Raw genomic sequence first — 20,426 nt, forward strand, 5'->3', positions numbered from 1 at the left:
TCCCAGGGTCCTGGGGGTTTGTCCTGCTGGCCCAGGCTGGGGAGCAGGACCTGCTTGCCTGGGGCGGGGGTGGGGGGGGGCTGCTCAGTGTACAGCCGGGGGCAAATGGGAAGGAATCCAAATCCTGCTTCAAGGAGTTTGCTTTCTGCACAGACTAACTTGGGATCTTCGAGCTCTGACGCCAACAGCAAATGTGAACGTGTCTCCTGTCCAAGCAGAGGACGGGAAGGGAGATAGCACCCAGCCCAGGTGCTGCGACTGAGGGACCTTACTGTGGGTCCGCCAGGCAGGGAGGGAGCCCTGCCTCTTGAACCTTGTGCTCCAGCCTGCCTGCTAGGCGGAGGCATGGGAAGGGCCGGGCACAGCTCTCTGCACAGCCAGCCCTGTAGCTCCAGGCTCCAGCAGCAGGACAGAAGAGGGAGGCAGGTGCATGGAGTGTGCAGCTGCTGCCCCCAGCCCGTGTCCGGAACCTTCCGGAGCCCTGCACAGGGGCAGGCAGCAGCCCTGGTCCCCTGGCCTGGCTTCTCCTCCCCACCCCCCCCGCCTTTGCTTGGTTGTGTCCACCCAGCAGGTCTTTCTGGCCTCTTAACATCCTCCCCAGAGCGGGAGGCAGGGCTGGCTCGTGGGCCTGGGGTTTCTCCATCCCTGGGAACCTGTGCCCTCGAGCCGGCCATGTGCCGAGACTCCTGTTTGCCTTGGAGCTTGTGTGGTCAGTGGCCTGGCTGGGGGCAGACACGGCCCCGCTCCAGCCCCTGTGTTTGGGAGGGAGTCGGTCTCTGGCTTTGACTTGCACGCACACCCGTTCTTTCTCTCCTGTGTGCGTTCCCACCTGCCCTCACTTCTGAGCACCTGGCCTTGGGGTAGCTGCACCAGGCTCCTACCCCCCAACACACACACACACACAGATGCTCCAGGGCCAGTCCTGCGACCTCAGAGCTAGGGCTGACCCTTGGTCCTTGAGGCCAGAAGGGCCTGGGGTGCTGACCCAGCAGTTTTCCTTCCTGGGGCTCCCACGGGCTGATCATTACACGTGCACAGGTGTGGATTTCCATGCTCGGCTGCAGCCCCCGGAGAGGCTGGCTCCCTCCTCCTCCTGTTTGACCTGCAGGCCGCTATGGTTGCCCCAAGGTGGGCTTTTCACTGTGGGCCCCAGCCTCAGCCGGCAGACAGTCTTCTGGTCTTTGGCAGCAACATGGAAAGTTGTGTATGAGCTGCCCCCCTGCCCAGGGTGGGAGAGGGGATGGTGACAGCAGGGCGGTTTCTCCCCTGTCCCTGTCTCAGCACTCGTCCGCTTGCTGTGGGTGTCACCTGCATGAGAGAAACCTCTCCCTTGAAACCCCTAGCCTCTGCGAGAGTGTTTTCTCTTCCACTCTCTTGACTATCTGCCCCTGGTCTGGATGGGCCCGAGTTTGGGGACCCCAGGGGATGGGGACTGTGCCCGGAAGGATCCTGACCAGACCCTTGCGCTGTAGCAGGGGCAGAAGGATGGGGGTGTTGGGAGTTCCCCAGAGCAGCAGAAAGCTGGAACGGCCGAGAGGAGGCACCAGTGGGGTGGCACGGCCGCCTCCGAGGGGAGCCTGGTCTCCACCTGGTCTCCCACGGTCAGTTTCGTCCTGGCCTCTCAACACAGAGGCAGCAGAGGGGCCTCCCTCCAGAGACCACTTAACCTTGAAGCTCCCTACACGCCAGCCCTGGGCCTGAGGCTTTTTCTACCCCCACAGTGTGATGGTGGGTTCACCCAGGCCTCTCTCCAAGGTTGCAGGACCCAGGCCGGCCCCTGTTCCCAGCCAGGATGACCCAGAACTTGTCCCTAGGCTGCCCTCAGGACACCCGCAGCCTCCCTCTCCCTCCACCCTCACCCCATCTGGACCTCAGTGCACCTGCTGCCCCCGCCTCCCACCAAGGGACTTGGACCCATGTGGTCTGGAGAAGGAGCTCATCAAGCCACCTGGTCCCTAGAGGGCCACTGAGCAGCCAGCAGGGAGGTGGGGCCCTGGGAGCCTCTGCCAGTGCCTCCCCTCCTGTCCTTCCTGCCTGGTGTTAGGGACGCGCCCAGACACAGTGGAGCACGGAAGGGAATTCGTGTTTGTTCCCAGTCTGTCCCCGGGGCCAGTTCGCAGCAGGTGCTTGCTAAGTGATTATTGATCCGTTCCAGAAATATCCAGGTCTGCTTTCTTCCTGGCACCAGGCCTGGGCAAGCTGTGCCTTTGTGTGTGCCAGCGATTGTGTGCATGGGTGCGTGTGTGTGTGCGCGTATGCGCACATGTCTGCATGCGTGTGCATGGGTGGGACGCAAGGCAGCCGGAGACCTGGCCCTGTCTTCCTAGAAGGTTCGTCCAGTGGATGTTGCTGAGCTCAGCAACCAGGTACCTTTCAGGAATCGGGCCGCACGAGGGAGCTGGCCATCTGGCTGGAGAGTGGCCTGCTGTGGACGCACCGGGCCGGCGGCAAGCCTGAGACCATCTCCCAGGGCAGCTGCGCCGAGCAGGCCTGAGCAAGGCTGGAGCAAGCTGGGGACCTGAGCTCTGGGAACCTTTTGTGCTGGATTCCTGGTGGCAACAGGCCACAAGAGGGGGGCTGCAGATCTAGGGGGCTGGTGGTGGATTCTAGCTCATTTCTGAGTTCCCGGGGAGCCTTGCACAATCCACTGAAGACTCCGGCTAGTATGGCCTGAACCCTAAACCCTGTGGAAGGAAGAAGGAGTGGGTCCTGGCCTTGGTCTGGGCAGACGGGCCTGTCCTGCTGATCTCCATGGCCCTCAGCGGCTTGCCCATGCAGTGTGTGGACTTGGGGCTCATGCTGGTTCCTGCATCCCTGAGGTTTAGAGAGGTCTGGCCTCCCAGGGTGTCGGGGCTGGTGGCCCAGGAGAGCTGTACCCAGGCTATTGCAAAGGGGGTCTGGAACCCAGGAGGGAGGCGGGCAGGCATGGGAGCCCAGGGGCAGGATGTACGTCTCTACCTTTCCCTGCCTTGATCTTCCACCACCCAGTCACCCCTCTGAGAGGCAAGTGGGGGCGCTCGTCTCAGGGCTCAGAGAGGGTAGCAACTTGTCCGATGTCTCCCAGCAGATGGTGGGCTCCAATTCCAGCCCCTCCAGTTCCCTGCAGTTTTGGACTCACCACTGGGAAGTCGAGGCTGAGGGAGGAGATGGAGGAAAAGGAGCCAGGGGCCAAGAGGGACCCAGGGAACAAGGAGTCCCTGGGGGGGCCCAGGGCACCAGGAACAGCCCTCGCCTCCCCCCCCCCGCATTCCAGTAGGAAAGCACACACGTGGGTGAGTCACCCTGCTGATGTTAGAGGAGACCTGGGGTGATTCAGACAGGCAGTGGGGGCCATGGGAGAGCAAAGCCTTCCTCCTCGAGGACCCTCCAGTGGGCCCCCGCTTTCTCTGCTGGTATCTGTTGCTGCCCCCGGGGTGCCCTTCAGTGATACAGTGAGGACGGTGTTGGCAGCTGCTGAGGCAGGGCTGGGAGCCTGTGAGGGGATCCGGGAATGGGTGTCCAGTGAACCTGCCGCAGCTCCCTTCCCGCTGGGGAGCCTCACCCCCAGCCCAGCGGCGCAGCAGCCCCCCATCTGGTGTGCTGAGGCACACGGGGCAGCCAGCACTGAGGTTGGGTTTTTATTGGAGGATGAACATAAATAAAAAACAACGGCGCCTGACGGGAGAGAATGGGGTGCTATTTACAAATGTACAGCGTGGGTCCCCGGGGCTCAGAGTAGGGCGAGCAGGGCAATGAGGACTGAGAGGAGCACAGGGGCCGCCAGGCAGGGCACAGAGTTCCCAACGGGCGGCTTCTGGCCCCGGGGCCCCCGCGTCTGGCCACCCGGCTCAGCCTGTTGGAACTCTAGTTCCGGGATGATCCGACGGATCCAGGCATGGTGGGAGGTAACGCGGATGTAGACACCTGGGCGGTTCCGGCGGGCACAGCCCTCGCCCCAGCTGATCACCCCAGCCTGCAGCCATGACTGGCCCACCAGGCATACGAGGGGTCCCCCTGAGTCGCCCTGTGGGAGAAGCAGGGGCACAGTCAGAGCCCACGGGCCCAAAAGCCAGCCTCTGCTGCACCCAGGTTCACGCACACACACGCGGCCTTCCCTCGTCCCTCTCCTCAGCTCCAGGAGCGTCCCTGCCCCGGACCCCCACCCCACCACCCGCTGGCTGGTCCTTTTCTGCCCTGGGGTGCCCATTTCCCTAGCACCCCCAGACTGCCTGGCCTGATTCACCTACGAGGGGCTCTTGGAGGTTCCTGGCCCCACGGCAGACCTTACTAAACTGGCTGACTGTGCTGGGTGGGGCCTGGGAGTCCACTTCCCAGCTGCTGAAATGCCAGGCTCTGGTGTGGACCACGGCCCGCCTACGGGGGCCTCCTGGGCCCAGCCAGGCTAACTCCCACCTCCACGGGGGCCAGGGGAGCAGGGCTTGGCCCCTACCTTGCAGGCGTCCTTCTTCCCCTCGGCGAAGCCAGCGCACAGCATGTCGTCCTTGATGGCTTTGGGCTGGAAGCCAGACTCGGCATCTTTGCTATAGAGCAGGTTGCACCTGGGTGTGTCGATGATGGGCACGGCGAGCTTCTGCAGGACCCGCGGGTTGGGCAGGTGGTCTGGGGAGGGGGAAATAGCCTGCAGCTCAGTGCACAGTCTTCCCGAGGACCCCATGGCCCTGGCTTCTTGAGATCCACAGCTCTGTCCCCCCTCGTTTCTTGCTTGGGTTTAGGTTGGGCTCTCGCTGCCCCCCTTCTCCCCACTTGCCCCTTCTGAGCCCTGCTTTCCCGTACCCACCCCACGTTGGGGGAGAGATCCACGTGTACCAGTCAACAGAAGACTGTTGGTTCAGAGTGGTCCCCCCACAGACTGCCCTTCCCCAGACCTGGCCCCCACTCCCCACCCCCAGCTCTGCCCCATTACCTTCCTCACTGGGGCTGCCCCAGCCAGTGACCCAGCAGTTCATGCCCGTCTCAAAGACGACGGAGGGGTCAGGCACACACACGGGGAGGATGTAGTTGGTGAAGGTCACCGGTGCCTCCAGCTCCACCAGGGCCACGTCGGCACTGGAGGCCATGCCCTGGTACAGGGGGTTGCTCTCCACCCGCTTCACCCGGGCGAACACAGCATGTGGGCCTGGCCTCACCAGCTGCCGCGCCCCAAGCAGGACCTGGTACAGGGATGTCTGGGAGGTGCTGGTGGGGAAGAGCAGAGGGCTGGTGTGAGACAGAAGAGGGACTGGGAGGGGTCGGATGGAGCCTCGAAGCAGGGAGGGGCTGGGGTGATACCTCTGCTACCAGCCCCCCGCCCTCACCCCTGTGCCTGCACACGGTCTTCAGAACCGTCCTCTCCTGGGGCACGTACAGTACGGTTAGACTGAAGCAGCTTTAATTCCTGGCTTTAATGCCCAGACCCACCCTTGGCTGGCCAGGTGACCTTGGGTAGGTCACCCCGCAAGTTCTCTGTGACTCAGTTTCCTCCCTGTAACAGTCCCTACATGAAGGGGTTGAAAGTGGTGCCTACACGAATGGGTTGAAAGAGGTGCCGCACACAGGCTGCAGCTGGGGGCCAGCCCATGAGCCTTGGGCAAGCAGCCTGCTCGCTCTGAGCCCACGTTTCTGAATTTAAGATGTGAGGTTGTCAGAGAATCCCTGTGCTGTGGTGAGGCAAGAGCTCAGATGAGGGTCTGGGGCCGGGCGGCTCCTAGTATGGTGGCATGGGGGACCTCAGCCCAAGGGCTCATCTGGAACCCGAGTCCCGGTCGGAAAGGGAGTGTCCTGGATTCGAGGTGTGGGAGGGGGGCAGGGAAGAGGGCCAGGATATGGGCTGAGCCTGCCAGCATGGCGGGGACATGGCCCCAGGCCTGGCACAGCCCCTCACTGTCTAGACGAGCAGCAGGGCGAGGGCCGGGCTGCGGCCGTGGCGCTGTCCGAGGTGCTGGAGCCCGGAGACACCCTTGCCGGGTGTGGAGGGAGCCTGGGGGCCGGCTGACTCACTTGGAGAAGCAATGCGCGGCGGTGAGGACCCATCGCTCTGTGATGAGGCTGCCCCCGCAGAAGTGGCTTCCGTTGCGCTGGATGCTGACCTGCCAGGGCCACTCGCCCTCCAAGGCGTCCTGGCCGCCCACCATCCGGTTCAGCATCCTTGGGCGCCCGCACACTAGGGGACAAGGCGGGGGTGGTGCTCACTAGGGGCACTTCTGATTCCCAAACCCACACTCCAGCTTCCATTTTCTGCCCAGTTCTGGGCCCTCTTTACCCTTGACCTGCACGGAGACCTTGGGCAGGTCAGGGGTGTGGGCGGCTGGCTGGTCACAGGCAGACACCTCACGGCTGTAGGAAAGCCCCCGTGCCCTTCACCTCTGAAACGGTGACCTCAGACCTACCTCTCTAGTCATGAGACACGGAGAGGGTTCACATAATTCTCAGAAAGGTCTTATCCCAGGGCCCAGCAAATAGAGGCTCCCGGAGGGGCAGTGGGCGCTGGGAGGGTCCCACACAGCATTGGTGACCCTGCAGGGTCTGTTACTGTTACAGCAGAATGGTCTTCAGATTGTCCTTAGCCTCTTTGCAGTCACTTTTCCCTGCCCACCTCCTCTTGCTGGGCTCCTGTGCCCACTGCACCGCGTGCCAGGCCTTCCTCGTCCTCTCCTGTCTTGGCTCTAATTCTGCAGAGCCACAGCTGTTCCTTACTTTGGGATTCCCTGTGCCCCAGCCCTTGATTCTGGGTCCCCCTCTGGGGGGTGTGTGTGAGCCTCTGGCCAGTCTTGCTGCTGTCAGACCAGCCCCTGCCCTTGTCCCCCCATCCAGTGGCCTTGGATGCTCACCACTTGATGCCGTGGCTCCTTGAGTCCCTGGAGGTGAGAAAAAAGGGGGTGATCAGCCAGCTTTGCCAAAGCCAAGGTCTGCTTCTCCCCTGCCTACTACTAGTCAGGGCAGCCCCTCCTCTGCTCCACTCCCAGCCTCCTGAGGACACCGAAGGACAGTCCATGGAGGGACCTGGCAGGAAAGGCCGGGGGCTTCCATGTCCCTGGAGGCCTAGAGCTTACCTGCAGGGGCTGACAAGCTCCCTGCCACACAGGAGCCAGTCAGGACCCCCATCATGGCTGGACTCTGCTGCTTCTCCTGTCCTCCGGGTCTCTCCCTCCACGCCCTCCACCCGTCCCTGTCTGGAAGCTTTGGTGCCGGGGGGGGGGGGTCTGCCTGCCCCCCTGGGACAGTTTGGAGATGGGGTCAAGCAAGAGGCCCCAGAGCGGCTCACACACACTGCTCCAGCAAGAGCCAGCCTCCGTAGGGTTCTTCCCGGAGTCTCCCTCAGGCCTCTGTGGTCCCCGGGGAGCAAACAGAAGCCAGCCGGTGGCATCGTGGGTCAGTCCCCCCGAGATTCCAGGCCCCCAAGGACTGAACACCCGTGACGCGTCTCAGTATGTTCTGTAGTTGGCACCCAAGACCCCCTGCTGGGCCACCCTCCCAGGGGAGGGGACAGGCAGAGGGGTCGGAGTAGTGCCCCTCTCCCCAAGACCCGTCACCCCCCCACATCCCTGGACACAGGGAGGCACACGGGAACCTCCACCCCAGCCCAGTGTCAGCAACACTCCAGAAACACTTGCCGGTCTCCCAGCGCCCCCAGCATATCTGGTTCATTGGGGGCAAACCTGATCAGAACTGGGGTGGGGGGCTCAGGACAGCTTCTCCCCACCTCAGCCCCAACCCCTCCGGTGACCAGAGGGTGTGGTAAGTTCGCTAGCAGTCCCATGGAGGGGAGGGGCCGTGGGGTCTGAGCCACACATCTCCATGATGCTGGGGGTTTTTACAAGGACCCCCCCGTCCGAGGGGTGCGCTCCCCAGTGCTGAGGGTGGGGTTGGCGATGAAGCAATGACGGGAGGAGCTGGACAGCGGGGGGCGGGGGGGCGCTGAGCAGGCACGGGCAGGACTGGCCGTCTTCCAAGTAGGGGTGCCAGGCAGAAGTGTGGGGGCAAGCATGTTGTCTGCCCAGGCCGGTGATGGGGACAGGAAGTCTGCCCTGGACATTCCAGTCCCTGGTTCGTGTTAACAGGTGCCCTTTTAAAATGCCAAAGTCCCCTGGGAGGTCTGTTCCCTGCAGCCCCACTCACCTAGTATAAAATGACTGCATTGGATGGAAGACGCCCAGCCAGCTGCTCTTCCTAAGCCCTGGCGTTCTGCTCGGTAGTCGGTGTTCACCCCAGTCCCCTTGGGAACTGACCTTCCTTCAGGTTCATTCCCTCCCCGTGCGGATTTCCCAGGGCCTTCCGCTTCCCCCACAGCCACCCGCCCTTCCCTTACATGCAGATGCCTCTGTAGTCCACACCCAGGATCAAGTACGCACTCCTGTGGCCTGGTGGACAACCCCCTTGAGTCTTCGCAGACTTCCTCAAATCAGCTTCATGCAACTCTCTGTTTCTCACACAGCCTGAGCCTTCTGACCTGTGAGTGCTTGCTAACAACGCCCCTCTGCCTAGAGGCCCTTAGCTCCTGGTCTCTACTAGTGTGAATCCTACGGGTCCTAATCCAGATCAAGGCCCAAGTGAAATGCCACTGCCTCCGGGCAGCCCTCCTTGCTTGTGCTGTCTGTCTAGGAAGCCTGGCTCCCACTCCTGAGCTCTGTCCACCTGCTGGGCCACACAGAGCTCTGCCCACCTTGCTGTGGGGGGAGTACCATAGTTTCATCTCACTTAGGGGCCCAGAACCTCAGTCCAAGCAGAGCCCCCTTCCAGGGAATGTATAGAAGGACAGAAGGAGGACAGCTATGGGGGCAGGGCTGACCAGGAAGGGCTACTGTGGAGCCTTGGGCTCTGCAGGGTGGGTGCCCTGTCAGGGGCTGGGTGAGCCACCCGGGGGGGGCCAGTGTGGGCCCAGGGTCCCCATGCTCCTGTAGCTGGTCAGGGCTCAGCTGGTGGGGATGGTAGAGACCCAGGTTTCTAGGAGGTGGGGAGTGAGGGTGGCATTGAAGGAGCCCACGACTCCTGTTCACAACTGTTTGTAAGCCAGATGCAGGCTGCTGTTTCATCTTTGGCAATGATTGCGATTACTCACCCCATTAGGAGCAATCACGGTATTACAGCCTTACTGGAGATGGGCTTCCTTCAAAAACGTCATTATCCCCATGCCAGGAAACCAGGAGGCAGAAGCCAGGCAGCAAGGGTTGGGGAGGCCCTGTGGAGCCTGGGGAGACTGGGCCTCCCCGCCGAAGTGCCGCCCTGGTGTCCTCTGACCCCTGGTAGGAAGCCTGAAGCCCCAGCAGAGTCGAAGCCGGGGTGACCTGGCCCAGCCCTGGGAGGTAACTTGAGGACAGGGAAGTGAGGTGGCACCGGGCTGGCCAGGCTAGCCCAGGAATGCAGGAGTGTTTCCCTGGCAGGGAGCAGCCCGCCCTCAGGGAAGGGGCCTGGCAGGTGGGGTCCCCCTGGCTGGCACCTGCTGACCCTGACCCAGGATTGGGAGAGGGGAGGAGATGCAGGCCTCGCTCCTCCCCACACATCCTCCCAGCCTGGTGGGAGCAGGAGCCCGCACCCCTAGCTCCCCACTCCCCGGTGAGCCCTTACCGGCCTCCTGGGGGCTCTGGCTCAGGTGGCAGCTCAGCCACCCCCCCCCCAGCCCAGCAGAAGGGGATCCAAGGCTTCGGAGCCCAGTGGCCCCGAGTTCAGATTCTGCACACATTCAACCCCATGTCTTTATCTGGGGGACGGGAAGAGACTGAGATGGAAGGAAGCAGAAACCCCAAACCCAGAGCTTGGCCCATGAACGCCAGAGACAAGCCGGGGGACAGGGCGAGGAGAGCCCCTCCCATGTTTCTGCTCAGGGTCCTCTTGGACCTGTGCCTCCAGCCCCATCCTGCCTCCTGCAGGTCACTGCCTCAGGAGTGAACCCTTGAGCCTTTCTCCCTGCTCAGCAGGCCGCCCACTGGGGCAGGAAAGGGAGGCTGGTGCTGCAGCCTCAGGTCTGGCTAGGGAGTGGGGGATTTTGCGAGCTCCAGGCAGGTCAGAGGGCGCCCCTCTGGGCAGGAGGGGGACGGACTTTCTGCAACATCCAGTACTCACCAAACCACAGCAGGAGCAGGGCCATGGCTGGCAGCCGCCTCATGATCTCAGGCCGGCTGGGGCACCGAGTCGGGGGGGGGGGGGCAGTGGTGGCTGGAGGTCCGTGAGCACCAGCTCAAGATGCACGGCTCCATGAAGTGGGGTTTTATGCTGGAGGTGAGTGTCACCTTGGCTATGCCACCCAACCTGTTGGCCCGGCCCGCCCAGCTCTTCTCAGCCGGAAGGAGGTGCCCCAGAACCCCAACTTCTCCGTGACCTGTCCCTGAACCCCGAGGGGGCAGACCCCTCACCCCAAAATACCTTAGGGTCTTGGAGTGGGGGTGTGCCTGCCTCATTTCGGTGCTTGTGGCCTGGGATTCCACCATAACTGACCAGACTCCCCCCCCCATCTGGCCGCAGGCCTCACTTAAGCTGACAGCAGTCTGCCCACCAGACCCTCCCTGTTTCATTCATTCATTCATTCGTGGGTTCATTCATTGATTTATTGAGCACCTACTTTGTTTCAGGGCATCAGTGATCAACACAGTTCAGGTCTGTGTCTTACACTGATGAGGAAGGGGACTCGGAAAAGTCCAGGTCACCCGTTCTTATGGAACGAAGAGCAGGGGCGCCATCGGGCCGTGGGGGGACTGTCCCTAGCTGACCCCAGCGCCCCTCACGGGCCCTTGCGCCAGGAGAACCTGCGTCCCAGGACCTGCCCCAGGGTGGCCCCGACCCCCGTCCCCTCCCCGGGGCTGCACCCTCCTCCCGCGCGCGGCGGGCGGGGGGCTTCCCGGCACCCGGGGGCAGGGGCGGGCGGGGCGGAAGCGGGTTCTGGGCAGGCCGGGCCGGGAAGGAGCGTCCACGGACGCCCCTGCCCTGGGCGCGGCCGGCCGGGCTCCGGGACGTGCGGCCGCGGCGGAAGAGGCTCCGGAGGAAGTTATTTGGGGCATGGGGCTGACGTCAGGGCCGGACTCGGGGCTGGGGCGGCCACCCCCCGCCCGGGCCGCGGGGTCCCGGCTCGGGACCAGGTGCGGTCGACGCCGCCAGGCCCCGGCCGGTGGGTGCCGGGCCGCAGACCAAGCCGTGCCTCAGTTTCCCCCGCCTGCGCAGCGGATGCGTGCGCGGACTGGGAGCGCGTGGGGGCCCGGGTGGCCGGCTGCGGGGCGCGCTGGGTGTGCGCCGGCCCGCGGCCCCCGGCCCCCGGCCCGAGCGACGCTGCTGGGCGGAGCGGGCCTGCCCCCTGGTGGCCGCGGGCTGCAGCGCGGGGCGCGTGGGCTCGGGTCTCTCTCGGGGACCGCCCGCCCCGCCCCCAGGTTCCCGCTTCGGTCCCCCAGCGGCCCTGCGAGCGGCGTGGGGGTCATCACCCCGATTCGCTCGTCCGTTCTTTCCTTGCGCACGGCGATCTGAGCACGGGCGGTGCCCACCACCGCTGTCCCAGCTGCGGGGACCGTGGAGCTGAACCGCACAGACGCAGCTCCCAGCGTGGAGACGACAAGGCTACTTTAAAGGAAAAAATGTCTAATCACAGACTGTGGAAAGTGTTTCAAAACGACAACCAGTTTGACTAATAGGCTTTACTGAGAAAGGTCCAGCCTCCTTAATCAAGTAAATGCAAATCGGAGCCGCCGGGAGAGGCCAGTTGTCCTGTTGGGAGTTAGCAGGTGGCAGAGGAATGCCGTCCGTCGGGGCTGTGCGGAAATGGGCCGGCTGGTGGGCGCAGCTCTTCCGTGAGTCGGCTGGCCAGTCTGTGGCCTCAGCTTTTTAAAATAGTTATTCCCTTTGATTCACTGACCTCCCTGCTGGCGGGCTATTCCAAGAGGAAAATCCTAAGTACAGAAAAAGCAGTTAGGTGTTAGTGGGGCACGTTCTACTTACACTTGCAACAACAAACACACACCAAACAAAGTCCGGTTTGGCAACGAGTAGAATCCATAAGTACAAAAACGATTAAAACATTTTAAGTTTTGTAACAACAGCAGCATCCTCCAACATCCATAAGGAAAGGTGGCGGAATGTTCAGCAGTGACCCGCTGGGAACATGTCTGTCACCTTGTGGATTTCTTTCAAAAGCGGGGTGACAGGAAGCCAGCCTAGATGCATGGAACACAAGGGATGTTCACATAACCTTTGGTGGGTTTGTACCTCCCTTCTCACCCCCAGGATGCTCTGCCTGTCTCTGCAGTGCCCAGGATGACTCCACGAGCCGGGAACTTCCATAAGAACTTCCTATAAGGAAAGCCAGCCGAGAGGACTAGAGCTCCTTTTCTGTCCCATTCAGATGAACCATCCCAGGAAAGACATTAAGTGGCCCAACTTGTCTCCTGACCGTGTGATTGTCCCAGGCTGGTCACAAAGCCACCGCGTGGCTACAGGACAGATTTTTTTAAATAAAGATTTTATTTATTTATTTGAGAGAGGGAAAGAGAGAGAGGGCATGCGCGCAAGCAGGGGGAGCAGGAGAGGGAGAAGAAGGCTCCCCACTGAGTAGAGAGCCTGATGTGGGGTTGATCCCAGGACCCTGAGATCATGACCTGAGCCGAAGGCAGAGGCTTAACCAGCTGAGCCCCCGGAGCACCCCCCAGGACAGAAAGGAGGAAGAGGGAAAGGTGCTGGTCAGTAAGAAGCAGTAACCACCACCTCTCAGTAAGCATGAGAGTAAAATAAAGACCTTTTCAGACATGGGATGTCTCAAAAAACTTAGCCCCCCATGCACTGTTCTTGGGAAGCCCCTGGAGAAAAGATGTTCTCTGACTACAGAAGGGGTGCACCAAGAAAATTAGGAAATGTGGACTGTGGAACACAGAGCTCAACTGCAGAAGAGCAGTGAAGGGATCCTCTAGGATGCTGGTGAAGGGGGGTGCTGGAGTGACAGCTGCAGAGAGGGCAGGCAGTCCTCACTGGGACACAGGGACACAAGCAACAGGAATGATAACATCATCATCATCATGCCCTCTGCCACTACACGGTCTTCTCAGTCTGATGAACCTACCGAAGGATGTGCTCCACCAAAACAAGATGGAAACTGAGGCAGAGGAAGACGGGAGACCCAGGACAGGGAGTACAAGCCCGGAGAGAAGCAAACAGAATTCCAAGGATGACAGCTAAAGGAATGTCCCAGAGAAGAGGAAAATGGGCATCTCAAGGAGGAATGCAGTGGGCAAGGAGAAAAAGGAACTGATGTCGTCCCTAATGGGATTGACCTTGTGGGGAACCGGAAAGTGTGGGTAGATACGAAAGAAATGAACACCATCAACAAAAGCAGTCATTAACTTCAGGGAGTCAAGTTAAGAAAGGAAGCAAACGGGTGCCTCGGTGGCTCGGTTGGTTACGTGTCTGCCTTCGGCTCAGGTCATGATCCCAGGATCCTGGGATCGAGCCCTGCATCGGGCTCCTTGCTCAGCATGGATCCTGCTTCTCCCTGGTGGCAGAGCCTTCATGGGTGAGGTTGCTCTTAGAGTTCACCTTGCCCACCCACCCAAGACACACAGAGAGGAAGAGACAGGACAGCCGTCATCCATAACCACACATAGCAGTCGCTGGCCCATAGCAGTTCTGAAATCCAGCCGGGCACATGCTGCTGCTATCTCCCACTGGGATCAGGGAGGGGGCTTGTCTGGAGTCCCTGGAAGTGATTCTTCATGACTCTCCACACCACCCTCTGGGCTTTGGGCTCTGGTTTCTGAATCATCCGTCCTTTTCCATAGGAAATGGTCTGTGTTTGTAGTGCAGTAGTTTTCTCTGCCAACTTGTTTCTTACCTGCAGAAAGTTGGAATCTAAAGAACCCTTCCTTTCATTCAAGCTTGTGCAACATGCTGGCTTCTCCTGAGAAACAGTGGATGCCAGAAGACAGTGGAATGTCTTCATGTTGGAACCCCATGATGATGATGGTCATGGTGGTGGTGATACCTATCAACCCAGAATCCCATAAAACCCATGTCCAATGAAAATATGCTCTAAGAATGAGAGGAAAAACACAATTTCAAATAAATGAGAACTAAGAGAATCGATTGCCAGTAGGCCTTGCACTGCAGGAGAAGCCCAAGGAAGGTCTCAGGCTAAAGGTAAAAGGATCCCAGATGAAATCACAGATCTTCAGAAAGTAATAAGAAGCACAGGAAATGGAAAATATGTAGGTAAATATAAAATACTGGTTTTTCCTCCTCATTTCTTAAAATACAGGAGCACTTAAAGCAAAAACTGTGTTTTGGGGTCTGTAACATGTAGAGGTAATGCATATGACCACTATAAAGTACAAGGTGAGGAAAATAAACCTATATAATTACAAAGTTTTTACATTTTGTATGAATTGGTACACTAAGAACTTTATGTAGACTGTGAAAAGTTAATAATTTCCACCTTTTTGCATTTGTTATTGGGCCATCTCATGCATTTAACCCAAACTCCCGGGTAACCAATACCTGGGTTCATTAGGAGCCTAATGTGTTAAATTCTCAAAAGACACCCAACACTCTGGATCTCACTGGTTTGTACAAGAATTTCCACCTGACTAAAAATTACTTAAAAATTGTGTAGCTGGGGTCGCCTGCATGACTCAGTGAATAAGCATCTACCTTCAGCTCAGGTCATGATCCTGGAGTCCTGGGATCGAGTCCCTTGGACTCCACACTCATCAGGGGGTCTGCTTCTCCCTCTCCCTCTGCCCCTCCCCCTGCTTGAGCGTGCTCTCTCTCTCTCTCTCTCTCAAATAAACAAATAAAATCTTTTAAAAAATTGGTGTACCTGTAATTTGTCTCTGACTCTGACCCAAATAAGAGGTAAAACTAACCATTAGTTTTTAAAAGCCACTTGAGAAAGTTGACCAATCTGACCCTTGACCCTTACTCTCCTACTTAGACCCTGTTTGACTAAAACATCGAATACAAAATATGCTCCACCTGTTTCTCACAACAGTTGTGATTGTTCTCAGACCGTTCTGCCCTCCTGTACTTTCTGATACTCGGGTGCTTAGATATCACCACAAACCGTTGTCCTGAACCGGCATCCAACAAATCACACCATGTCGACAGAAGACCGAACCCTCGTGGGCAGATGGAGTCTTTTAAGAGCTTTTGGGATTTTCTCTTGCGGGGCGGGAGTTGGTGTTGAGAAATTCTAATGAGAGAAATGTTGCACACCTGGGTGAGCTGAACAGGTGCTGTCAGGTTAAGGGCAGATGTCATGTCACCTGTCACCTCTGTTTATCACACGATTCTCAAGATTTTCTCAGAATCCATTACAAGGGCAATTGTTTTCTCAGATCTCTCTAGAAGACCTACTCAGGGACAGAACAACCAGACCTACCACTCTGCTGATGAATTTACCTCGCAAAATGTGTTAAATAGATTCACTTTTTGCTAAACCATATAGTTCGTTCATCCTTTCTCTTTTTTCTCTCTTACAAATATTTATTTGTCTATTTATTCATCCAGCTTTATCGAAATGTAATTAACAAATAAAAATTGTATATATTTAAGGCATACGATGTGGTTTCATATGTGTGTACATTGTGACATGATTACCACAATCAAGCTAATTAACACATCCGTCACCTCCTGTAGTAACCTTTTGTGTGTGTGTTGTGAGAATGCTTGAGGTATAATCTCTTAGCACATTTTAAGCATACAATACACTATTATTAACTACAGTGACTGTGCTGTACGTTAGCTCCCTAGAACCTATTCATCTTATCACCAGAAGTTGGTACCCTTTGCCCAATGTCTCCCCATTTCCCCCACCCCACAGCCCCAGCAACCACCACTCTGTTCCTGTGAATGTGACCTTTTCAGATTTCACGTATCAAGGAGATCATAGTCTTTCTGTAGCCCTGACCTTTCTGTATATATTGTTTATATCCTAACAGATACACACAGATGTATCTTACTTCAATGTCACTTCAAATCAGTGGGGAATGAAATGATTATTCAGTAAACATCATTGAAAAAAGTTAAGTAATATCTCTGTACTTTTGATCATTCACAAAAATGTTTTTAAAACCCTAAACTATAGGGATGCCTGGGTGGCTCAGTCATTAAGCGTCTGCCTTCGGCTCACGGCATGATCCCAGAGTCCTGGGATCGAGCCCCGCATCGGGCTCCCTGCTCCACTGGGAGCCTGCTTCTTCCTCTCCTGCTCCCCCTGCTTGTGTTCCCTCTCTCGCTGGCTGTCTCTCTCTCTGATATATAAATAAAATCTTAAAATAAAAAAAAAACCCAACCCTAAACTATAAACATATTGGAAGAAAATATAAAATGTGTTTACAACACTGGAATACAGAAACAGAATGCAAATGTCATAAAGATTAAAACATTATTTTTTATTTTTTTAAGATTTTATTTATTTATTTGAGAGAGAGCATGAGAGAGAGAGAGATCATGAGCAGGGGGAGGGGAAGAGGGAGAAGCTGACTCCCCACTGAGCAGGGAGCCCCAACGTGGGACCAGATCCCAGGACCCCGGAATCATGACCCAGAGCTGAAGGCAGACGCTTCACCAACCGAGCCACCCAGGTGCCCAGATTAAAACTTTTAAATGTAAATGCTACGCAAAGGCAGTTTTATTTTTTGAATTTGTCCTATGGAATGATTTTGAGTCGTACATTCAGCTAGTCAATAAATTTGGGTAAAATTTACAAAACAGAGTGTGTGAATGAGAGAGAGAGAGAGAGAGAGAGAGAGAATATGTGTGTTTGAAGAGAGTTTGGGGCATAAGAGCAGGGGGTACCAGGTATGGAGTCCGGCGCCTTCAGCCATACTACAAGCAGTATTCCTTTCTGGCGGGAGCACGGAAGGAAGGTGGGAGATACAGCGGAAAAGTCGAGTGTCACTGCAGACACGGAGCTCATGACTGGAGAATAAAGGAGAACACACCCGAACTCCACTCTGTCGGGACTGGCTCCTTGCCCCCCACACTGGAACATTCCCCCTCAGCCTCATCAGCCATCTCCTGGACCTCGCCCACCCTCGCCAGCCTCTGTTCCAGCCCAATCTCCTAGGCCCTCTACAAACAAGGGCCTTTGCCAGGGCAGTCTGTCAGCCTGGGAGCCCCACCCTCTTCCTTCTTTTATAACTTCCCTCTGCCTACAAGCCCCACTTGTCCGGGCTGGGTTACAGCTTCCTTGCCTCCTCCAGAAAGAATGAGTCACCCCTTGGCACTTAGATCTGCGTTTTTCAATGCACTTATCACACTCATATTAATTGTTTACTATCTTCTGCCCCACTAGATTGAACTCCTCGGGGCCATGCACTGGGGCTCACGGCTATCTCTGCAGCCCCATCTCTCCACAGGTCAAACACAGTGAGTACTGAACAAAGTCCTGAATGAGCAGGCTGGTCTCCTGGTGTCTGTTCATTCCTCTCCTCAGCTTGTCCTCCATACTGGCCTGATGCTCATCCGAAAGCGAAGTTTGGGTTATATCACCCCAATTAAAAATCCTTTCCTGGCTGACCTTCGCCAGGGAAACTCTTTTGAGTATTGGCATTCAAGGCCTTGCATGAGTGCAGTGAAGGCTGTTAGGACAATTAGAGAAAGGTCAGGTGAGAGTCACAGTCAGGGTCAGGGTTAGGCAAGCTGACCTTAAGTAAACTGACAGCCCAGGGTAGCACATAACTTCCTCCCTCCCTTCCTCAAACATGTACTGAGCACCGGTCAGGACCCGCACGAGGTCTTAATAAAGAGGAGGCTGATTCCGTCCCTACGCTGGTCCAAAAAAACCCTGGGCCTTATGTTCTTGAAAGTCTCCCCTGGCCGTTGTCTGACTCAAGTGGCGTGCTGGGGAATGCTTAACAACTGGCTCTGGGAGAATGGGGCGGAGATGTGGTGATTTGTAGAGTCCACCAATTTTTATTATGAAAATTGATAAAAAGGAAACCTCCTTTAGAACGCACTCAGGACGCCAGCAGGCGGCACTCGCAGCCCTGTCACTCACGAACAGCCGACCCAACAGGGAGAGCCAGATCCAGCACGTGGCTGCCACTTTACTAGTCCAGCTGGAAGGTTTCCTCCTGCCCCGGCAACAGCCCAGCCAATGAGAGACCGTCACGGCGCAGCCAATGAGAAGCCCCCATACTTACAGCTCCCGGTTTGCTCCAATGGACTTTCAGTTGACAACAGCCCTCCCACCTTCCCCCTCCCGGGTGTTCCGGGACCCGCCCATCCGCTAAGCTGGCTGTGTGGACGTTTTTCTCCCGGCAGCTGCCAAGCGACCACCACGGTCACTGAGTGTGGGGCTGCAAGTAAATGTCCCCAAGCACACAGTGCGGACATAATACACACAAAAAAGTCTCTGAAACATAGGTCATAGTAAAAAGTAGCACAATAGTTAGGAAGAGAGGTTTTTATTGGCTTTGTTTTTAATATAACTTATTTAGTTGCAGGTCTACAGAATTGTTTTTAGTACTGGCTTTTAAAGACCATGAACATTTGACAGCCAGCTGCAAAATTCCGGAAGTTTGCGCGGGGGCCGTAGGGACTCCGCACAAGCCGGTGCCGGCACGCCCCGGGCGGCGCTCCCCGTCTGGTGGTTCGTATTCTACTTCTCGAGCGGGAGCAGGTAAGAGCTTGGGGGGGAGGGGGGCGGGGTGCTGGCCCGGCCGGGGCACTCGGCTCGCCGGCGGGCACAGGCCTCAGCCCCGGGTCCCGCCGGGGCCCAGCCGAGCCTCGCATCCCGGCCGGGCCTGCGCCGGCCCCACGCGCACTCTCAGCCCGCCGCTCCCGGCGTGGCGGCCCCGCGCACTCCCCTCACCCGGCAGCCTCTGCGGCCGGAACTCGGCCGGCCGCCTTCCCGGCACCCCCCTCGCGGTGCCCGCACTTCCGCCGGCTGGTGAGCGGGTGCGAGTGCGCGTCATTCGGCTGTAGGAGAGTCTATTAGTCACCGCGGAGTCGCCTTGTGTTTTCCCGGGTCCTGAGTCCGGCTGGATTAGTGCGGAGGGACGAGCGACCAGAGCTTCCTCCTGAGTCACCCTGAGGCAGCGGCGCCCGGGGGATGAGGCAAGAAGGCTGCAGGCGCCCGTGCGGGCGCGGACAAGGGCAGGGCCCCGCGGGCGGGGAGGCCGGGGGCCGGGGGGCTGCCTTCTCCTCCCGGGGCGCAGGCCTGTTCGCGTGACAAGGCATCGCACCCTGCTGGGCCTCGCTTTCTGCAGCGGACGCCGCCTTCCCTCCTTGCTAGCCTGCAGTGCAACGTCCCCGATGCAGACTCGTTCGCGCCAGCGCGGCCGCCACCGAGTCAGATGCTGAGAACAGCGTCGAACAACCTGTCGCTTGTTCAGGGAAAGAGTTCTGAGTCGAGAGGAGGTGGGAGGGCTCAGTTGAGGTATTGAGGTTTGGGGCCAGTTGAAGGAGGGCTTTTGGATGCAGGGTTTAATTAGGATTGGGTAAGGCTTGGGCTACATAGTTGAGGATCGTTGGGCACAATAGTTCAGGATTTGTGGTCCCAGTGAGGTGAGGGTTTCAGTGTCTGGGAGCTTCAACTATTCTTTAATGCTGCCTGTTAAAAGTTGTGTGGTTCTCTTTTTTTCTTTTTTTTTTGTTTTAAGGTTTTCTTTATTTGAGAGAGAGAGCACGAGCAGGGGGCGGGCAGAGAAGAGAGGGAGAAGCAGACTCCCCTAATGAGCGGGGAGCACTATGCGGGGCTCGATCCCAAGACCCTGAGATCATGACCTGAGCCGAAAGCAGACGCTTCACCGACTGAGCCACCCAGGCGTCTGGAAAGTTGTGCGGTTTTAAATGGATTTTTGTGAAGTGGGAGAGTCAGGTTATTTGCACCTTTTGTTTCCCTGGGCAGGTGTTCCTGGCATGGTTAAGCCCCAATAATAGTCACGTTATTTTGCCTCAGCCTGTGTGAGTCACGGTCCTTGGTTATGTGCACCCAGAGGAATCCTGTATAGGGTTTGCTTGCCTGGAGAATGGGGATCATATTGCAAGGGGAGGGGAAGGAGCTAGGCCTGCCCTGAGAAGACCAGGGTTTCAGCCTGTGCTAGCCTTTAAGTATTGCAGCTCTGTGGGGCTCATAAAAAGGTCTGGGTCCTGAAAAACAATTCTTATTCTCACATAGGAAAAGGAAGCTGCCAAATTGAAATGAATAGATGCTTGTTAATATCTCGAAAGCATTACTGTTCACCACCCAGCTGCACCTCAAAGCATATAGTTATAGGGTCCGTTGCATTTACTCTGCAGAGAGAGGTGCGTGTACGTGTGATTGATGCCATACGGTCAGGGCTTATCAAGATCTTAAAATGGCCCTGGGGCATTTGACTCCTGACCTTCCCTGCTGCTCCCTTCTCTCGGTTCATTTCCTCATCTGTACAGTGGGGAAGATGAGGCTTTGAGCAGAAGAAGGAGGAAGTGAGGCCATGCGTTGAGTATGGCAGCCAGCTGTTGTTGGAACTGAAGTCCACGTGATCCTGGAGCAGCAT

The 20,426-nt window shown here is 57.6% G+C and overlaps 1 protein-coding gene across 1 annotated transcript; it reads right to left on the bottom strand.

The window, feature by feature from the left end:
* Positions 1–3,709: 3,709 nt before the first annotated feature.
* PRSS27 (serine protease 27) lies at positions 3,710–6,134 on the bottom strand. Its single transcript, XM_026485537.3, has 4 exons — positions 5,977–6,134; positions 4,904–5,175; positions 4,430–4,599; positions 3,710–4,003 (listed from the first exon to the last, which is right to left on the bottom strand). Exons 1-4 carry the CDS (start codon positions 6,120–6,122, stop codon positions 3,710–3,712), a joined length of 882 nt encoding a protein of 293 aa, XP_026341322.2. The 5' UTR covers positions 6,123–6,134.
* Between the last annotated feature and the right edge of the window lie 14,292 nt (positions 6,135–20,426).

Source organism: Ursus arctos, unplaced genomic scaffold, assembly GCF_023065955.2.
Source record: "Ursus arctos isolate Adak ecotype North America unplaced genomic scaffold, UrsArc2.0 scaffold_2, whole genome shotgun sequence".
Classification (NCBI taxonomy): domain Eukaryota; kingdom Metazoa; phylum Chordata; class Mammalia; order Carnivora; family Ursidae; genus Ursus; species Ursus arctos.

Bases quoted from the DNA above. Each gene is read 5' to 3' on its own strand.
- PRSS27 (XM_026485537.3), bottom strand. From the start codon at position 6,122: ATGCTGAACCGGATGGTGGGCGGCCAGGACGCCTTGGAGGGCGAGTGG. The intron at 5,176-5,976 runs GTGAGTCAGCCG...CTTCCCCACCAG, and splicing joins GCCGCGCATTGCTTCTCCAA to CACCTCCCAGACATCCCTGT. The intron at 4,004-4,429 runs GTAGGGGCCAAG...CTTCTCCCACAG, and splicing joins GGAAGAAGGACGCCTGCAAG to GGCGACTCAGGGGGACCCCT.